Source organism: Pygocentrus nattereri, chromosome 14 (assembly GCF_015220715.1).
Source record: "Pygocentrus nattereri isolate fPygNat1 chromosome 14, fPygNat1.pri, whole genome shotgun sequence".
Lineage (NCBI taxonomy): Eukaryota > Metazoa > Chordata > Actinopteri > Characiformes > Serrasalmidae > Pygocentrus > Pygocentrus nattereri.
This window is the reverse complement of record NC_051224.1, coordinates 17,947,501-17,967,022: the sequence shown is the minus strand read 5'-3', so window position 1 is coordinate 17,967,022 and position 19,522 is coordinate 17,947,501. Positions and strand designations below refer to the sequence as shown.

General features: G+C 39.7%; 1 protein-coding gene across 15 annotated transcripts in view; it reads right to left on the bottom strand.

Moving 5' to 3' along the window:
* si:ch211-278a6.1 (SRC kinase signaling inhibitor 1) overlaps positions 1–19,522 on the bottom strand; it is a 244,733-nt gene that overhangs the window by 64,419 nt on the left and 160,792 nt on the right. For 13 of the 15 annotated variants that reach the window (XM_037544604.1, XM_037544606.1, XM_037544611.1 and 10 more), the window contains 4 exons: positions 18,284–18,479; positions 13,545–13,840; positions 6,300–7,120; positions 2,031–2,123 (listed from right to left, as the gene is read on the bottom strand). In XM_037544604.1, coding sequence (XP_037400501.1) covers positions 2,031–2,123; positions 6,300–7,120; positions 13,545–13,840; positions 18,284–18,479 — 1,406 coding nt within the window. The remainder of the gene's footprint in view (positions 1–2,030; positions 2,124–6,299; positions 7,121–13,544; positions 13,841–18,283; positions 18,480–19,522) is intronic. The other 2 variants (XM_037544605.1, XM_037544612.1) reach the window with 1 other exon arrangement.

Below are 19,522 nucleotides of genomic sequence, written 5' to 3'. Positions count from 1 at the left end.
GTGGGCTAAATTTTATTTCTTTCACTGACATCTCCTCCACCTTTCCAAACTTTCTGTCCATGACACACATCTCTACTGTCGGAAGAAAACCTTGTATCTCCATTTTTTATGTTTTTCAGCTTTGGGCATAATTTGAAAGTACCTGTTGTTCTTTATAGTATCTGTAGATTTCATGATGAATGGACCAAAAGAAATGACACAAAATTACCTGGAAAGACGTCTGATTCCATTGATTTACATTAAAAGTAAAGTATGTTTTTTCCTTCTCCTGTAAAGTTACTCTTTTGGAGATACAAGGTTTTGTCCCAACAGCAACGATATGTAACATGAACTAGTGCTTACTTGCTGAAAAATCTAACACTTAGCAAAAAATTTGCTAATAAAAAGAAAAAAAAACTTATTTTCCTTTGCTGTCCTGCGCTGGTCACGTTCAAACAGTTTGAGCAGCAGCAGATCAACAGTTGGAAAAACACATCAGCTACATGGAATTATTTCATGGTTTCTATGAGGAACATTAGACAAACAATTAATCTCTGGTCTTGTTGAGAATCGAGAGGAAGTGCAACGCCCAAGAACTCCTCTATTACAGGTTTAATACCATTTGCCAACATCCTGCTCAATACGCAGAATATAGGAAAGCAACAGAAGCAGAAGGGAAAGTCCCTGCTTGCATGATGCATCTGTAGCCACATTTTTTCAGTTTAAAAAAAAAAAAAAGTTAAAAAAGCTGCCAAAATTAAGCGTTAAAATTTAGAGTTAATTGAAGGTCAAATAGAAAATGAACAGAACAAGAATCTGTATTATAAATACTGTTGAGTTACTATTAGAAGTTCCAGTAGTACTTAAATGTAACTTCTGCACCACTTAAGGTGGAAAAAGAAAATTTGAATGAGAACCTGGCGAATAAGAATCTTCAGTCTTCAGCTTCGCGACATTTTAATGTTTTACAGTTTCTCATTGCAAATTAAACGCATCAGGAAACCAGCTGGAGTGATTATAAATGTAAATAAATGCAAATAAGTCAATTTGTTTCCAATTTATCAATGGCTGTCTTAAATCTTCTTCTTTGTTTTTTCATTGGCTACTAACTTGGCGAGACTGTTTGCGAGACAAATATTGAGTAACAAAATAAACAGATATTAAACTCTAGTTTTAGTTCCCTTTAATGACTTGACCCAGCTGCCAACTTGCCAGGATGTAGTAGGCTGGTATTGGTTTGATCAGTGCGGAAGAGCCTCAACAATGTACTGATACTAATTATTCACTCTTCTACCACCAAACTTCAGTTCCATAGCAGCTAATAGAAAGCTAACACTGCTCTACAGACCCTACAGTTGTAGTCATTATAACACAACTATTCTAAAACTTCAAACATAGCATATACTAATCTGGTCTAACATAGTAAAAAAGATTAACAAAACCAAAACTTTCATAGAGTTATACTGGTCTGCATGGTCTCTATGTTGTTCTACACAGTCAATGCCGATGCTGATGGGCTTCAGATGTCCATTATGAATGAATCTGACCGATCATCAACACGGATATACCAGGACTGAAGCAGAGGAGGGGGGTGCGTCCGCGATGCAGCAAAACACTCCACAGACAACAGGCCACAGCCACAGACACAACGTACAACAATCCACGCTCGTCGAGTGAAGACACGCTGGCTTTCTGAGCTTTATGCAACATAAATGGATGAGAAGCACTGAGCAGCAGTCAATGGCTGTGCAATTACAAACATGAGAGCAGGAACAAGACATTCTTACAAGACAATCTGCAAGCTTTAAATGAGGTCAGACTCACATCATTCACATAGTGCTCTATGGGATCGCATGTAATGTGCAGTGTTGAACAGTCAAATGCTTTCTGGTAATGGTTTCTACTGATCTTTGTCAAATGATTGACATTTGACATTAGTGGAAAATGTGTCTGAGTGGTGACTGAGACTGTTGTTTGAGATGTCTATGAATTTTGGATGCAAATGGGTTCTTTATGGCTCTACGTGTGCATGTGATGTGTGGAAGTCTTACGTGCTGTCGCTGTCCGGTGCTCTGGTAAGTACGCTCTGGACCAGACCAGTAAGACTGGCGATCTGCTTCTCCATGGCCTCCATACGATCCCTACTAGCAGATGCAAAAAATGAGCCAATGCACACATGCATGCAGTGTATCTTCTCTGTCGTAACCTCATATCTACAAAAATGATGACTTTTGAAAAGTCTTCCTTGACTTTGAATGGAAGTTAATGGAACAATGTTTTTCCAAGCAATTGTAAAGCATTTCTATTGGTCCATTCACCATGAAATTTTAACACAATATAAGGGCCACAGGTACTTTTAAATTCTGTGAAAAGAGAAAAACGACAAAATACACCGATGAGGCATAACATTATGACCACCTCCTTGTTTCTACGCTCATTGTTCATTTCATTGTCCTATACTTACTGTATAGGTCCACTTTGTAGTTCTGTAATTACAGACTGTAGTTCATCTGTTTCTCTGCATACTTTGTTAGCCCCCTTTTACCCTGTTCTTCAGTGGTCAGGACCCCCATGGACCCTCACAGAGCAGACACTCTTTGGGTGGTGGATCATTCTCAGAACTGCAGGAACACTAATGTGGTGGTGGTGTGTTAGTGTGTGTTGTGCTGGTCTGAGTGGATCAGATACAGCAGTGCTGCTGGAGTTTTTAAACACAGTGTCACTGCTGGACTGAGAATAGTCCACCAACTAGAAATATCCAGCCAACAGCGTCCTGTGGGCAGCGTCCTGTGACCACTGATGAAAGACTAGAGGATGACCAACACCAACTGTGCAGCAGCAGATGAGCTTTCGTCTCTGACATGACATCTACAAGGTGGACTGACAAGTTAGGAGAGTCTAAAAGAGTGGACAGTGAGTGTTTAAAAACTCCAGCGGTACTGCTGTGTCTGATCCACTCAGACCAGCACAACACACTAACACACCACCACCACATCAGTGTTACTACAGTGCTGAGAATAATCCACTACCCAAACAGTACCTGCTCTGTGAGGGTCCATGGGGGTCCTGACCACGAAAGAACAGAGTGAAAGGGGGCTAACAAAGAATGCAGAACACTGATGGTCTACAATCTGTAATTGTAGTGTAGAAACAAGGAGGTGGTCATAATGTTATGCCTCATTGGTGTATACAGGCTTTCAAATTGGCATTGCAAAAAATGACATATTGGCAAATAGAATCATCTTAAATCTAACTGATGTAGCTACTATTTCTCATGAAATGATGATTTAACAAATTCTGGACATTATTTTGCTTGTTTTAAATACTTATTCCATTACCTTTAGCATTATTTCTTATAACAAGCAATATTATCTGTCAAGAGAATGCGACCATTTCTCTGATTAAAATTCCCTAAAACCAGCAAAACACACCTAAAAAGGACCTAAAATTCCTGTTAAATAAGTTGAATAATCTTATAATAATCTGTAACACTAGATTTTAAAGGACATGTATTAGAAGTTTGTTAAGGTCTTGTTGTTTGTTCAATAAAGACCAAATTAGATGGCTCTAAATCATATATTCACTACCCATTATGCTTCATTCATTATGTATTAGTGCAGGATAGAAAGCCTGTTATGTAAAAATATATGAATCATTTGTTATGTGCATTATACATTCTGTTAAGGCCTTGTTATGCAAATTATTGAACATGAAGTAATCAATTACATTCACATCTTAAGGACTAGCACATATTGTATGCTTCCAATAGGTTAAATTTTTGCTGGTTTAGCTGAACATATCATAAATACATAAATGTAAATTCACAAGTTTACTGCTGTATCAGAGAAGACTTCCTCCATATATTGCTAGTACAGGACAGGAGCTGCTCTGCAACCATATGAACAAGATCGTCATGTTTTAGTTAACTATTATTTTAAAGCCACACTATGTAAGCTTTTGAAGATTTGGAGACCCCTCTAGTGAAAATGTGTAATTGCATGCAATGTGTGACCAACGATTTATAATGTGGGTTGTGCTTCGGACCCCTTCTGGAGCAGATGAATTAGATGATTGTGAGTGCGTTGAAAGAGTATTCAAAGAAAACTAAGTCAAAGAAAAATCATACATAGTGCAGCATTAAATTTAGTTTAGAAAGTGGAAGTGTATTTTACGACTATGTCCACTGTTCTTGGGGTGAATCTCCAACCTTGCCCTCTGATCGCTATATTTGGGATTCCCGACCCCTCATTAGCACATAACTCTACACAGAAGGATATTATAGCTTTCACATCCTTACTAGCAAGACGCACCTTATTGTTGCATTGGAAGTCTGTTAAACATCCTTCTATCTCCCGTTGGCTCAAGGACGTCTTTTTTTTTTTTAAAACTTGAGAAAATTAAATATACGTTGAGAGGATGTACGGTCAAATTTTTCCATAAATGGCAACCCTTTATTCCTTATTTCACTAATATGGAGACACTACCCGATTGAGTGTGTGCTTGTTGTGTTGCATTTTATATTGTTTAAAAAAAATGGCAACATGTGAGTTGGTCATGTTGAGCTGAGGTGGGGGCGTTGGGGGAGGGGTGGTTATTGTTTAATACACGGTAGTTAGTAATTAGTTAAATTATTTTATCCTTCATTGTTATCAAGGTTTTTTTTGGGGGGGGGGATTGGGTTAGTTTTGTTGTTGTTTGATTTGATTCAAAAAGCGAAAAATGGGAATTGGTGAATTGTATTTGTGTGATTGGAAGTATTGTATTTTTCCAATAAAAAAAAAAAAAAAAGAAAGTGGAAGTGTGTGATTTAAATGGATCTTTATGGAGTTCACGCTTCACTCAAGTGCAAGTAAAAAAAAAAAACGACGGATCAGAAGCGCTCATGCTGTGAGAGGGCATAAAAAAAGGATCTAGCAGAGGTGGTGCAATTGAAACATAAAATGGAAGCATATGTGGATGACTAATTAATACTTTTAATATTTATGTTTTTAAGGTTTTCTTTGAGTATGTGTTCGGGTACTCGTTGAGAACACCAAGTTTCCAAAGCGTGTAAAAATCTGTTAGACCAGCCCTAAATGTTTATTTTCTATTTATATTTGTTATATTTATATAGCACTTTTCCAAAGTTCAAGGTCACTTCATAGAGCATCAAAACAAGGTCAACAATGAAGCCCAAATCACAAAGGAATACAAAAGAAAACAAGGGTGAGAGTGGAAAACAAGACAGAGCAGGTACTGCTGCCCTGTTTAATTTGATGTGGGTATAAAATTTAGTACTACAAAAATGCCATGGACAACCTGTAGTATTTAAAAAAAGGATATGAGAACATGTCTTCAGTTTCCACAGCATAAAGGATGCCTGTGTACAGGACCAGGAGTGGGAACCACTGACGTGCTTGAACCCAGACAGACAAAAACACACACACTTATCATGCCTCTTACACAGGGTTGTGTAGTAGCGAAGTACATATAATGGCGTTATATCTGGATATGAAAAACATAACTGCATTCCGTAACAGTTAGAGAGAAAAATAAAGTAATCAGATTACAGGTACATTATAAAAACAGAGTGATTACCAGCAGGATTACATTAAACAGCAGAACCATGTCTTAATTAAAAAATGAGCTGTTTTAATGATAAATATGTCACATGAGATGGGTTGAGATAAATTATTGTTAGGGATAAATTATTAAGTTTAAGTGTGTACCCAAGAGGAAAAATGTCTAGCAGGATTGTGTGATGGAAAGAGTCCTGGCTAGTGGGGAAGTAGAGTATAAAAAACATTTTATTTACCTCACTGAGATACAGGGCTAAAACATTAAGAGAATTTTTTGTCTCAAATAAGAAGTTTAAGAAAAGCCAGTTACTATGTCACTTTGAGTTGAGCAGACCGTTGGCCGTTTCGCTAAATGTGAGATGAGTGACCGTTTTATGTTTAATAACCACAGAAATTCAATATTCAATATTCAATATTTAAGTGACCTGTAGTTTATCATTCAGATACATAAAACAGTGCCGTTTTTGTGTTTGGTGTATTAAGTTCATTCTTCTTAAAAAGTCTTGTTGAAATAATTTTTTATTATATTTTTATTTATTAATTCTTTAATTAAAAACAAGCAATCCAAAAGTAAGGGAAAGTAGTATCTTTAATCTTTAAAATCTATAATTATTTAATATAGCGACCCTTTGGAATAGGTAACAATTACATGTTTTAACAGGTATTCAGGTAATCATCTATACTGTAATAAATTTTAAAGTAGCCCCCCAGACCCTGCTTTTACACACTTAGACACTAACACATAGACCTCCCTCTACTTACCGCGTGTCCATCTCATTGCCTGCCAGAGGTGACCCGAACCCAGACGCACTTCTGCCCACGTCCCCCAATGGCTCAGAGCTAGAGCCAGGCCTGGACTTGGGGCTCTCCACAAAGACAGACGAAGAGGCCGAATCCTTGCGGAAGCTCTGCCTGACGGGCGAGCCACGGCTGGGTGGTCCCGAATACGAGTCTCTGTCCCGCAGTGGCACGTCCGGGACCTTCTGTGGGGATGATGGTGGAAGTCTGAAGCCCATGGTCAGAGTGGAGGAGCCAGGGCCATAGGCATCCGAGTATATTGACCCTCCAGGCTTATAGAGCTGGTCCTCCAGATCCCCCTGCAACGCTGCAGCTGAATATGTGCTAAGTGACCTCACTGATCCCCGTCGGTAGAGACCCCCAGACACGGGGAAGCTGAAAGGGTCAGCGATGGTAGCCAGAGACTGTGTGGAGGCTATGCTAAGACGTCCCTCGTGAACCAGGTTGTAGGGGTCAGCGTAAAGGCCTTCATTCTTAAGAAGCACCATGTTCTTGCCTGACACTTCTTCGTCTGGCTTAACGTCCCGGCGCTCCAGGATGGCTGAGGGAGAGGCTGTCAGGCCCCCAGCCCCTGGACCATGAGAGGGGGATGGGTGGTGCCCATGCTGGGAGCCACCTGATGGGTGAGGATGGCCTGGACCACCAAACGAGGGAGGTCGACCACCTCCACCGTAGGACAGGCGAGAGCGCGAGGGGGAGGAACCGGATGGAGAGGAGGTGGAGGACGGGAGTGTGTTCAGACGACGAGTAGGTGATGACTCACGAGATGTGTAGACCATCTCTCTCTGCAAAAGACCCACACAAATAAAGAAATAAAGCAGCTTGATTGGTCCACAAAGCTACATTCATTGCTAACATTAGTTAAAACAGACATGCCATCTCTCTCTGTAAAGATGTAAAAAAAACAGCCGGGTAGTCAATCCACAATATTCCTGCTAACTTTGAGGAATAACAGCAAACAAATTGCAGAAAAATGTAACAAACCTCAAACTGCTACTGTATTATATGTTCTTTTAATTGATTAGAAGTGAGGTGGTGTTTTAATGTATTGTCACATTTTTCTTATGTCTTGCCAACTGACTTAGCTAATGCTAGTTGTCTTTAATTTAACCACTCGAGGTAGCTAGCTTAGCTACAGTAATTAGCTCGAAAATATAATTAGCTATATTAGCACTGACAAGCAAAGCTACCTACAGAATGGTAAGTTATCCAACAAGCTAGGTGTTATTTTTGCTATGATGTTACTTAGCCAATGTAAGTGCTAGTTAAACGCCATGGCTGTTTGGGTGCCCTTCTATGGTTTACCCACCCATAATTACATCATAAAAACAAGCTGTTAAGTTGAAGCAATGGAAAGAGACCCAAAGGTTTTTAACACTGCTCTACAGAACATAGGTCTACTGCACAGAGATACACAGAGGCTATTAAAATTAATAGGGAAAATGTCCTTCATGGACAAGGTTTGCTGTAAGCTGTCTTTATGGATCTTTACAATTGGATTGTACAGTTAGCAACAGTGACGATTAGTTTCTCCTTCATTTTGTTTGTCCTGTTTAGACAGAAGCATGACTGAAGCCCCACCTGGGACTGTACTGCCAACTCACTGTTATTCAGAGAGCTTCAACTTGTTTAACAGACAATGGAGTGTAATTTACATTTACATTTATGACATTTGGCAGACGCTCTTATCCAGAGTGACTTACAATTTGATTATTTTACACAGGTAGGCCAAGGTGGTGTTAGGAGTCTTGCCCAAGGACTCTTATTGGTATAGTGTAGGGTGCCCTAGTAGGGGATTGAACCCCAGTCTACAGTGTAGAAGGCAGAGGTGTTAACCACTATACTATACCAACCACATATTGTTGCATATTGCCATGTGTTGGTGTCCGTTAAAATTGCATTGTAGGTTGTCAGTACAGGCTAATATTATTGGCCAAGTGAAATACACACGCGCATTATCTATGCCGCTTATTCTCTTGGGTTGTGGGGGTGGTGGAGCCTATCCCAGCGGTCACTGGGCTGATGGCAAGAAACACCCTGGATAGGTCACCAGTCCATCACAGGGTCCACACATACTCATTCACACTCACTCACACCAAGGGGCAATTTAGTATGTCTAATCGGTATGACTGCATGTCTTTAGAGTGTGGCAGGGAACTGGAGCACCCAGAGGAACTCCACATAGAAAGAGCCCTGGTCACCCGCCCACCAACTGATATACCATCTACTATATATTGGGCCTTAATAGGAAAACCCTAATCAGTCAAAAATACTGCAGAGAACATATCAATAATTAATGACATTTTTGGTCACAGCATTGCAAGCTTCAAACATTATGGGAAGCTCTGCCTCCACAGCTAGTAAATTTATATAATTTAAGAAGCGATCTTCTTCTCTTTGTTTAAGGCATGTTTTTGTTAAAATTTAAATAAGCAGCATGACTAAGTCAGAAGAAAGACATGAACTAAAATGTGGTGAGTGTGCACTGCTATGAGCCTGAAATAATCATTTAAAAGACAGAGGAATTTGGAAAGAGTTTGACCCCGTCTTTACGTATTAATGTCACATGCACAGGCTCGGGAAGAAGGCCAGGCTGATGTTTAGGTCTCAAATGCAAAATCGACATTATATTGATGAAGATATGATGACAAATGTAGGTAATTAATTTACAACCTCAGAAAACACATCCTTTATCCTTTATTTTAACATCAGATTTATCCACAAGTACGACCAATGTTACAAATGTACTTCCACATGTGAGCACTGAATTGGCTGTCATATCAGTCACTGAAGTATGGTTTAAACAAAAGAATAAACTAAAATATAAAGTTGAATTTATATTCAATACTGATATAGGTTTCAGAATTTTTAGCTCCTTAATATCAATATCGTTATCAATCATAATTTTTTTTATAATGGTTGGCCCCAAGCTGCAATACAAGCACTATCAGTCACTTACATTAGCCATGATATATAGGCCTTCTGTAGGGGGTACAAATCACAGAGGAGATTAGAATTAATAAGTGGAAACAACTCCAGTGGGGGCTTCATTTCCCTCTTGAGTGACACAGGTACATGGTTGCCATGGATACAAGCCTGAGTGGCAGTGTCATGTTCCGCAGCAGTGGGCCAGACTGGCCCAAGAAAGGTCTGAATGGCATTCACTCTGCTGCAGTGTGAAGAAATAAAGAAAGACAGAGTGAATGGAGAGGAAACTGATAGAGGGCATGGTGACTCAGAGGCGAAACTAAAGAGTAAAAAAGGCCTACATTGAGGCAGGCAGGTAGACAGACAAACAGAAAAGGGTAGAGACAGAGTAGAACGTGTGCTGTGAATGAAGATCCAGACTTTCTGCTTCGCCTCTTTCTTTTCATCAAGGTAATTCGACTCTAGAGAGCTTTTCAGTCTATTCAGTGCTTTCACCCAGCCTAGTCTGAGCCACTGCCATAACATCGGATAACATAACACTGGTATTGAGAAGCGCTCTGAGCTGAACACATTTCTCCCACTTACAACAAGCAAAGAACCTTACGCTGAGTTTAACTAGCTGCTTATTCATTCATCCCAACCAGAACAAAGCCAGTACTCTGCTAACACTCGCTGTTCTTTTCTTCCACAGCACCTCTCTCTCTCTTACTCTCTCTTTTTCGCTCTCGAACAGGAAAACTTTCCTTCTATATAATGAGATTTATTCAAATCCTTAAAAAAAGTCTTTTGTGCTTTTCCCTTCTCCTCATATCCTTTCTTGCTATTCCACCCTATAAGCTCTTTTTTCATCTCTTGCAGATTCACTTAGATTTATCTTAATCTCTTTTTGCTTGATCTAAAAACATTTATCTTATCTGTCAGTCCATTTTCTCTCCTCTTTCCATCTGTCGTCCCACAGCAGGGCTGCGTGATACAGACAAAATGGCACAAAATCGTGATTATGTTGCTATATATCACCCTGGGAGTTCTTTATGCTATCTAAAAACACAAGTTTATATTATGTGTACAATTCATGATGAACAAAATTTAAACTACTTTAAAGGGCCACTGAAAAACAAAGTCAAGAACCATCACTACAGCTGTTGCAAACATGTTTATGCCCCCTGCAGTGGTGCCACAGTAGTTCATAGAGTAAAAATGTATATGTTGAAGGTACAAGGGGCTTATGAAAACTGTCTGATAGCTAAAGGCTAGTATTTTTTTCTTTATTGCTTTGGCAGAAATCCCTAATGGTTAAGTGATGCATTTGGGTAACGCATGCTAAGTATTATAATGAAAGAACATTGTAGTAGTGAATTGTGCCAAACTAGTGAGGCTGAGGGACAAAATGGTAAGCTAAAATTTAGATTTGTTCAATCTTGTGAATGACGTGGTTCCTCCAAGCACCTACAAAAATACTTCTAGAGCATCTGTGATTGGCCCGGATGTTCACATTGCAAAAAATACTACTATAATAAAAAGTTTGCTGGGTTACTGAGTGGTGCAAGTGCTGGCTCAATTTCTGCAAGATCGGCTTGTGACAAAGAGCCGAAAGAAGCCATTTCAGCTCAAGAAAGAGCTCTTTTATTGAAAAGGCCTCTGAAAAAGAGCAAGAATGGTAGGGAAGGTCACTTCAAGCCATACTTCACTCTGTGGAAGATATTAAACCCACACTAACTAACCCACAAGCCAAGACAACAAAACACAGTCACCACAAACACATCTTAAACTAATAAATGGTAACATTAACAATAACAAATGTTCTTTAAATGAAGCTGGGTGGTTGGGTTGGGGAACAGGGGCATGCATGGTGTAGCTTTGAATATACAGGCCCTAAAACCTCTTCCATCAGTACTGTGAAGCCCAATATTATGTTAATGATTAACAAACAATTCAAGTGAAGAGGCTTTTATTGTCATTCCATCTATGTATAACTAAACAGTGGAGTGATATTACATTCATCCAGGAACAACACAGTGCAACACGAAACAATACAGACAGTACAAAGTGCAAACGTGCAGACGTAAGTGGACAAAAAATTAAACCTAGAAACAATACAATAAATTAGATAAATAAAACAGACATTAGACCCAGTAAACAGGCAGGACTCATTTCTGGCTTATTGATTCTTGAGTCGGGTTACATGACAGATAGTAAAACAAAAGACCAAAAAAGCACCATTTTGTTGTTCCTGAAGCAGCCGCTGCAGCTACACGCTGTGCCACATTAACCACACTTATTTACTGTACAGCTCACAGTTTCATCAGCACTGCAAGATCAATACTGTGAGAACAATTAACACTTTAAGGACTAAGGGATCCTGGACATATCTTGTTATATTTAAGTGTGAAGTAGTGATACAACAAAATACCTAAAAATGTTTTATATCACCTGATTCAACACAAACTCAGGTTTTAAGGAATATCGGTTGTAACACAAACATTGTTACGTTAGACAGTCAGGCTGTCCTGGATTCCTGGCCACAGTGTAGGCCCAGCTTAAGGTATTTCATGGATTTGGGCACTATATATAAGAGCAGTTGACATGCAGCCTGTGTGACATTGCAGACTGGTCAGAGGAACAGAGAAGGAATATTGTCACTATCGGGGTAGAAAGTGCCAGACACTTTAATGTTTTTTAAAGGCCTGGTGATTTTGTACTGATGTGATCATTTTGTTTTGGGGACATTTCAACTTCTAGTGTTTACATAAGGTGCAGAGGTGCGGAACAGAGAATTAAACAAATGTTCAAGTGTGAGCACACACACCTGCACACACATACTCCACAAATAAGTGAACAGAAAGCATTTACATCCTGAGTCAGACTCATGCGACTTCAAGGGGTTTGTCTGGCAGACTCAAAGACAGAAATGACAAATCTCTTGCGAAGGAGGAACCATTCGATGAGCAAAGTGTGGCTAAAATGCAAACATATTTCAAAGAGAAAGCATCACCTGCTTGTTTGGCAATTAACGTCTCATGCATTACCAATAGACAGACACTGATTCAAGGTGGGAAATAAACCAAATAAACAAAGATCCGCCAAGTTCCCTGCATAACTTACGTTTTTTAGGATGGAAATTATGGCAGCTCTGAAGATCATTTAAAGTAGAAATCGTAGTGGGTTTGGGGGACTTGCTTGAGATGCAGTGTCATGCTTGGACGCAAAGATGGGGGTATCTCAGGTGAAGACAAATGTTTCTCTCTATCTTTTTTCTCATTTGCCTTAAACTTCTCTTATGCCCAACCTTAACCTGACCACTGCTTGTAGAGACCATTAAAGTGGACTTTAGCTGAAACTGTTCTGAGCTTATTTTACATCAGTGTGGTAACTGCACTGCTTGATGTCTCATACCACATAGCCAGTGCCAACATTACATAATAAGCAACATATGCAGCAGTTTAGGGGCCCATAGACAACTGGGGCTAATAATTTCTGGGTTATTACTGTGCCATTATGTTGTTTAAAAAAGCTCAAGTGAGAGGAGAAGACAACTGGTTAACCTTTTAAATGGTCATTTTTTTAGTATCGAAAACCACCAGTGAATCTGCATGTTTTCTGAGTTTTTATATGCAATGTTGGTAAATTGGAAAAAAAAGAAAGTTTTTTAGGGTCCTGTTTTGCCTTATAATGTCCTGTGTGCACTTCTCCACCATGAAAAAAAAAATCTGAAAACAATGTTCTCCAAACAGAGCCATTAGTTAGTCTATTACCTTTTCTTTACTAAATAAAAAAATAAGAAAATACTCTTCACTCTTTATTAAGTGCTTACAATGTATCCAAGCCTTATGTCATCCATCTGGTGATGCTTCAGCTCTCTACAGCATTAGTGGACCCCAGGAAGAACCCTATGTCCAGAAACTCAGTGAAACTATACACATGCTTTTTTGGATCTACTACCATGTAGAATTTAGAAGTTACTCTAATCCACCAAAGCTGTTTTATTATCTTCAGAAGTTCATAACTAACTAAATGAAATGTGTTAGATTGGGGTTGGTGGTGACCTTCCATCCAAGAACACTCTTGGCTAAAACTATTCATTGGTATAGGAGTTTACATTACATGGAGGTTGAGTGAACTTTAAAAGGTTCATCTCTTTTACACAAATGCTTCTTTGAGAACCATCCATTGAAAGGTTCTTTAGGAAGACAGCACTGGTTCTTCTATATCACTGTTCCAAAAAAAGAGAGAAGGTAGATTTCCATGAGGATAGTTGGTATCCACAAACACACATGCACTCACCCTCAGGTCACCATTGGCCAGGTGTGCCGCAGTGGCGTAGGAGCTGTAAACGGGTTCCTTGCGGTAAATTTTGATGATGCTACGGTCCTGGATGTCCCGCACGTCTTCCAGCTCGTAGAAGACGTTGCGTGCCTCGTCCTTGATCAGGATGGCCGTGTTGGGCGACTTGAGCATGCTGGCCGTCAGCTTCTGGGGGAACATGCGGACGATGAGCGCATGAAGAGTCTCAAGACTGCTCAGCTCATGAGTGATGTGCACTCGCCGAGTCTCATCACCAAACTGCAAGAAGAGAACGCCTGAAGAGAGAGACAGAAAATAATACTTTCAACAGTTTTCACTCAGAGAAATAACACCAAAAAAGTGGACCAGGCATTTTTGATATTTCCAATACAAACACAATGAATATTTACTTTAGGCAGAGTTTACAGTTATTACAATATAGATCTGGTCTGATAGAAATAAAGGTTCTTGTACAGGTACATTTTTGGTTCATAAAGGTACAAACGTCCCCGTAAGTAAATGTTTGCACAAAGGTACTATAATAGATTTAAGGCCCAATTGCGAACCTTAAATAAGTTTTTCTAGGTGAAGGTATTTGTACCTTTTCCTAACCTAATATTGTAAAACAGAACAATAAATTAAAAAGCCTGGAGATGAGACAGGGTGTGTGGAGTCAGTACAACTTAGAACATATCATTTCAGTGGATTATGGTACAGTTATGTTCCCTAACTAAAGGTACTGAGATGCGTCCTTGAGGGTACCGCCCCAGTGACAAGAGGGGTACTGCCCCAGTGACAGTTTTGTACCTTTATTTCTCAGAGTGTATAGGTGACTTCATTCTAAATAACTAACAGCAAGCTACTTTTACCATGGTCAGATGTGTTAAAGGGACAAATGGAAAGTTCTGACCATTGTGAAATTTGTTGTAAATATGCCTACTCATCCTACAGAGGTGCAGTATCAGTCTCGTGAGCTGGGTTTTATGGACTAAAGACCAGAACAAAACCCTTTCAGATGTTGTATCTTGAAGGTAAGAAGAACTATACGCTCTTTGTGGCAGGTACAGGAGGCAGGCTGCTAGCTGGCAATGCAGGAGCAAACAGATAACATAATTGCTAGTAAGCCAAATAATACTTCTTTAGACAGCTATATCAGTGGGTTTCCTTATTGCTGTGGGGAGAACTCCTAATGGATGAATGGTTGTGAATACTGGCAAACTGATAAGGCTGAGGGATGCAGTGCTGCACTACAGTATTTTATATAACGTGACAAATAAGAAACTGAACTCTAGCTTTAGGCCGGATGGGCTTTTTAATCAAAGTCAGGTTGTTTAGGCAGTGGCCCTCATGGCCTGTCAGGAAGTCCACATCGGTGTAACAAAAACAGCTGACGCTATCAAAAGAGGATGCATTAGGCATAAAATTGTACACACAACAAAATATGTTTAAAAGGTTGATGCTCACCTGCATTCGTGATATGAATAAACATGCAGTACTATATTATTTAGTATTATATTGTATTATGTAGTATTTAGTAGTCATTTTGGCTTTTCAAAAGCAAAGGGAAGTCTTGTAGCCACTGTGGATTAATCAGGACATGAGCTAATTCTAGAGCTAGAAGTTTAACGGTAAATGAAAGGCAGTTGTTATCTTCGACATGAGGTAAATTATTTCCTATTCAGTGAATGATGTGGAAACAGGTTGAGGAAACACTCAAAACAGAAATGCCTTTTCTAACGTCAGCTATCGTGGTTAGCGTACTTCTGACCTTGCATGTGTAGTATCATTAGCAATGTAAATAATACATAGTGGTAAAACTTTTCACTGAGTGAGAAGGCACTGAGCTGCCAATTTATTAGGTCCATCTATCTTGTACAATGCCTTGCGTTGAGGGACTAATTTTCAGTGTTGTACGCAGGAACTGGCAGGCAACCAGCCCACTGAAGGAGGGAGTGGGCCAAAGCATGCACTAAAAGAAGTCCTGCAAATAAATTAATAGCCTAAGTAAAGTAGAACAAGCACTAAATCTTACATATAACAATACAAAATGACAACAGTAAAACAGTTAAAACGAATGAAGTTATTCAAGAGAGTGGCAAACCCGAGCATGTGAACAACACCTTGACAGAACTGCGCGAGTGGGAGCGGGACAAAGCGTTTTAGTTGTGGGCTGGAATCTCCATTTTTCCTGATTTTTTTCTACATCTTTTGAGCACTGCATGTCATTTACGTTGTTTCAAAATTTCATAATGATTGGACAAACAGAAATGTTCCACAATGTTTTTACTTTGATTTACACGGGAAGCAAAGAACGCCTTATTTTTCCTTTTTCCCATCAGCCATTTTAGACAGTGACGACCTGCATTTTGTGTTTGTGGAACAAGCCAGTCATTCTTACAATTGAAACCTTCTTCCTCAAAATTTCTCTGGGATGTACACTTAGCATAATATTGCTTCAATGTGACATTGGAGAAGCAGGGGGGCACTTAATGTGGTCTTGCACACTATGCTTTTGCACGTTTGAGAAATGGGACACATTTGGACACTTATTGGAAAATATGTTAACACCCTAAGTGTGGAGACAAACCACCAAACCCTGCCCAAGACATCAATAAACCCTTAAGACCTAGCTGTCAGCAAACAGTGGTTTAGCATCCCATGTTAATCACACAAAAAAACTGTAGCCTAGCACAGACAGCTTATAGGACAGTAACTTAAGAGCCCTTATATAAACATTTGCTGCTAATATGAAAAACAATACAAAGTGAAAGAGCAGGGTTATTCATGTAATAAAACACCAGAGTGGACTAAACTTGATTAAATGAACAGTAAATTCAGTTAACAGGAACACAATATACAGGCTACAATTACTGGTCTGTCTAACGAGGTGGAAAGCAGTTAGCGGCTAACACCGCAATATAATGTTATCTTCAGGTAATAGACAATCAGAGGAGCATCTTCAGAAGATGCGTGTTTATACACACAGACACATTGCCAATCAGGACAGATCTGCAGAGGGAATCCATTTAAGACACCAAGGAAGCTCTGAAGGCTGGTCCCAGACCACTCGAGTATAAATGATCTCTAGAACGTGTGGAACATTAAAATTATGCTTTGAGCCATTCTGCCCAAAGCTACATGCTATTATTACTTAAATTAAGGACATACATGTAGTGAAGGCCCACTCCCTGCCCCTGCAAGTGTGTGTGCAGTAGGCCTTAGTCCTTATGGACTCATCCATTGGATTTGAATAGCAAAAATAGTCTAAGAAAAAGAAATAATTTATTGTGATATATAATTTTGAAATGCTTATCCAGCTTGTCTAATCCATAGGGAACTCCACAGGACTTCTCATTGGGCAAAAAAACTTCTCATCTACACTAAAGGCTGGTACAATAACCAACATTAAAAAGAGGCTAATTCTATCTATTTCCGCTGAGCAGCTGTTAGCTTTTAAATCTATTCTTATAAAGTGCAGTCAGATGAAGAATTTGACAGTACTGCACTGCTGGTTACTCATTAACTAACTCTTCAACTGGCCTTTATTCTGTATTATTTATTATCTGTGATTAGACTATTCTCTGCCCTCGATAGTTCACTGCACATTTTTAATGCTGAATGCAAGCACAACTTACCAGCCTACCACCTTTGCTCTTCTTAAGCTTTAAAAGACTCCAAAAGTGAATTAAAAATGTTTCTGAATTAAACATTTCTATTAAAAGGCATTGAAGGCTAGCAACAAAAAGTGCATCAAGGACCTGCAATAGTGAGCATGGACTTATGCACTACAGAAGGACACACAGTACAGTGAGCATGTAAAATCGGCAATAGTGTAATTTCTTCCTAGCAATGTTTGTACATGTTTTAGAACATTATCTAAGCCACTTATCATTCTGGGTCACAAGTCAGAGGAGGTGCTGGAGCTTATCCCAGCAGTCATCGAGCAGAAGGCAGGTAACCCTCTGGACAGATCGCCAGCCCACAACAGGGCAAGCACACACACACACACATTCACATCTAGAGGCAATTCACCTGACCGCATATATTTTGACTGTGGGAGGAAACCCATGCAGACATGGGGAGAACATGCAAACTCCATACAGAAATTATCCTGGTTGCCTTAACAGGGAAGCGAACCCAGGCCACCATGCTGCCCTGTAAGAATGTACTGTCATATAATATTTTAAGAACAAAGAGAGTCAATAAAAAAATAAAAACAAAAACTCAAAAACCCACTTACAGTCCAACCCATACAGTCCAACACCACCCTTGACCCAGACTGGCCCATTGAAATCTCATTCTAACAAAAATGTAAAAGTTGCTAGCCATGTGTCAACTTTGTTGTGTCATAATTTTGCTAAAGATTGTGATTGTTATTGGAGATATCATCAGTTATACATGTCATCAAAATAATTTATTGATGACCAAATAAATTGCACTAATAAATCACACTTGGCATGTAATGGCCTTTTTATGCCTGGGTGTGTTTGTGTTCATGGGTTTGTATTTAGCTATCTGTGGGGAACAAATATACCCAGGATGATGGAACATTTTGATGCTGTGGGGACTCAAAAGAGGCTGAAGCTGATCTTTTGGTACACAAAGACAGAAGTACAAGCTAGAGTGTGTATGTGTGAGTTAGTGTGCTCTGAGGACAGTGTTTAAACTGGTCAAGACTGAGTGAAAATCAATGAGCTTGTAAGCTGTCATGGCAGATGTATGGTGGGTGTTTGTGTTACCTGGAGAGCGCAGTTTGCTCTGGCTGGCGGAGCGGGAGAGCGGCAGGCTCTGACGGAAGCGGTTCATGCGGTTGAAGCCCAACGGCATGTCGGCCTCGGACATGGTCTCCAGAGACTCGGCCGAAGCGTAGGACAGCTTGGACGCCTGGTCAGCTAAACCAGACTGTGTAGACTGGGAGTGACGCGGACTGCGACTCTACAGGAGAGAGAGAAAGAGAGAGAAAATGTTAGAGCAATAGTTTGAAAAGAGCCCCCAAGAGTGTCGCCAATGGCAAAAGTGTCAAGGAAAAGAGAAAGAGGAACCAAGACTCAAAAGGGGAACCCATCCTCCCCTGGTTGATACTGGATAGCAAACAGTACCAGCAGAGAATAACGTATAACCATCGGTTTATGAGATATGGAAAATTGAAAAAGCAGGAGAAGCAAATGGCTATGATTAAAAATGGCCATGCAAAGTGGCTCTTGGGTCCCATTCTTCTGGTAGAAGAAAGACCTTCATTGAAGCTGTTGTTGTTACTGCAGTTGTGTGTGTTAATGTATTGTATTTGGGCTTTGTGTGAGTTTGTCCATCCTACACGTGTGTCACAGCCCCAGCCCCAGCCCCAGTATCTTGTCGGCGTAGCGCTGGGCCGGGCATTTTGCTGCCTCTGTTGAACTGCCTGTTCAGGATAAAAGCATTTGCCCTTATGTAGATGTTGTCCAAGTTTACTTATACACTGATGTTGTAATATACTCACAAAAGCATATTGTGATGAATAGGGATGTAATTAATCATGATGACTATAGAAATAAATATCAGATTTCACAACTCTGGTTACAAATGCAGGAAAAGGAATAAAATGCAGACATTTTAGCACAGTAACCCAGCATTGCCTGAATATTCTGTTCTTCTAAAAAACAAAGACGTCAACATATATCAGTTTGAAACAGAGGTACATCAGTATGAAACAGAAGTCTAGACATGGCTGATGCAGATCATTTCTTAAAGCAATTACCAATTTGATACAGATATGAACTCTTAGATGTTCTTAGATATCATCAAGGCCAGCACATTTACATACAGTGACCTCCAAAAATATTGGCACCCCTGGAAAAATTAGTTGTACAAATATTCTTTATTGTTTATCCTTTTGATCTCTGAACCAAAGTATATATACATCCATATTTATGGCAACTGGAGATGTTAGGAATCTGCTGGGAAGAGGACATACGTATGTCTATACTGACCCCACGCATAGT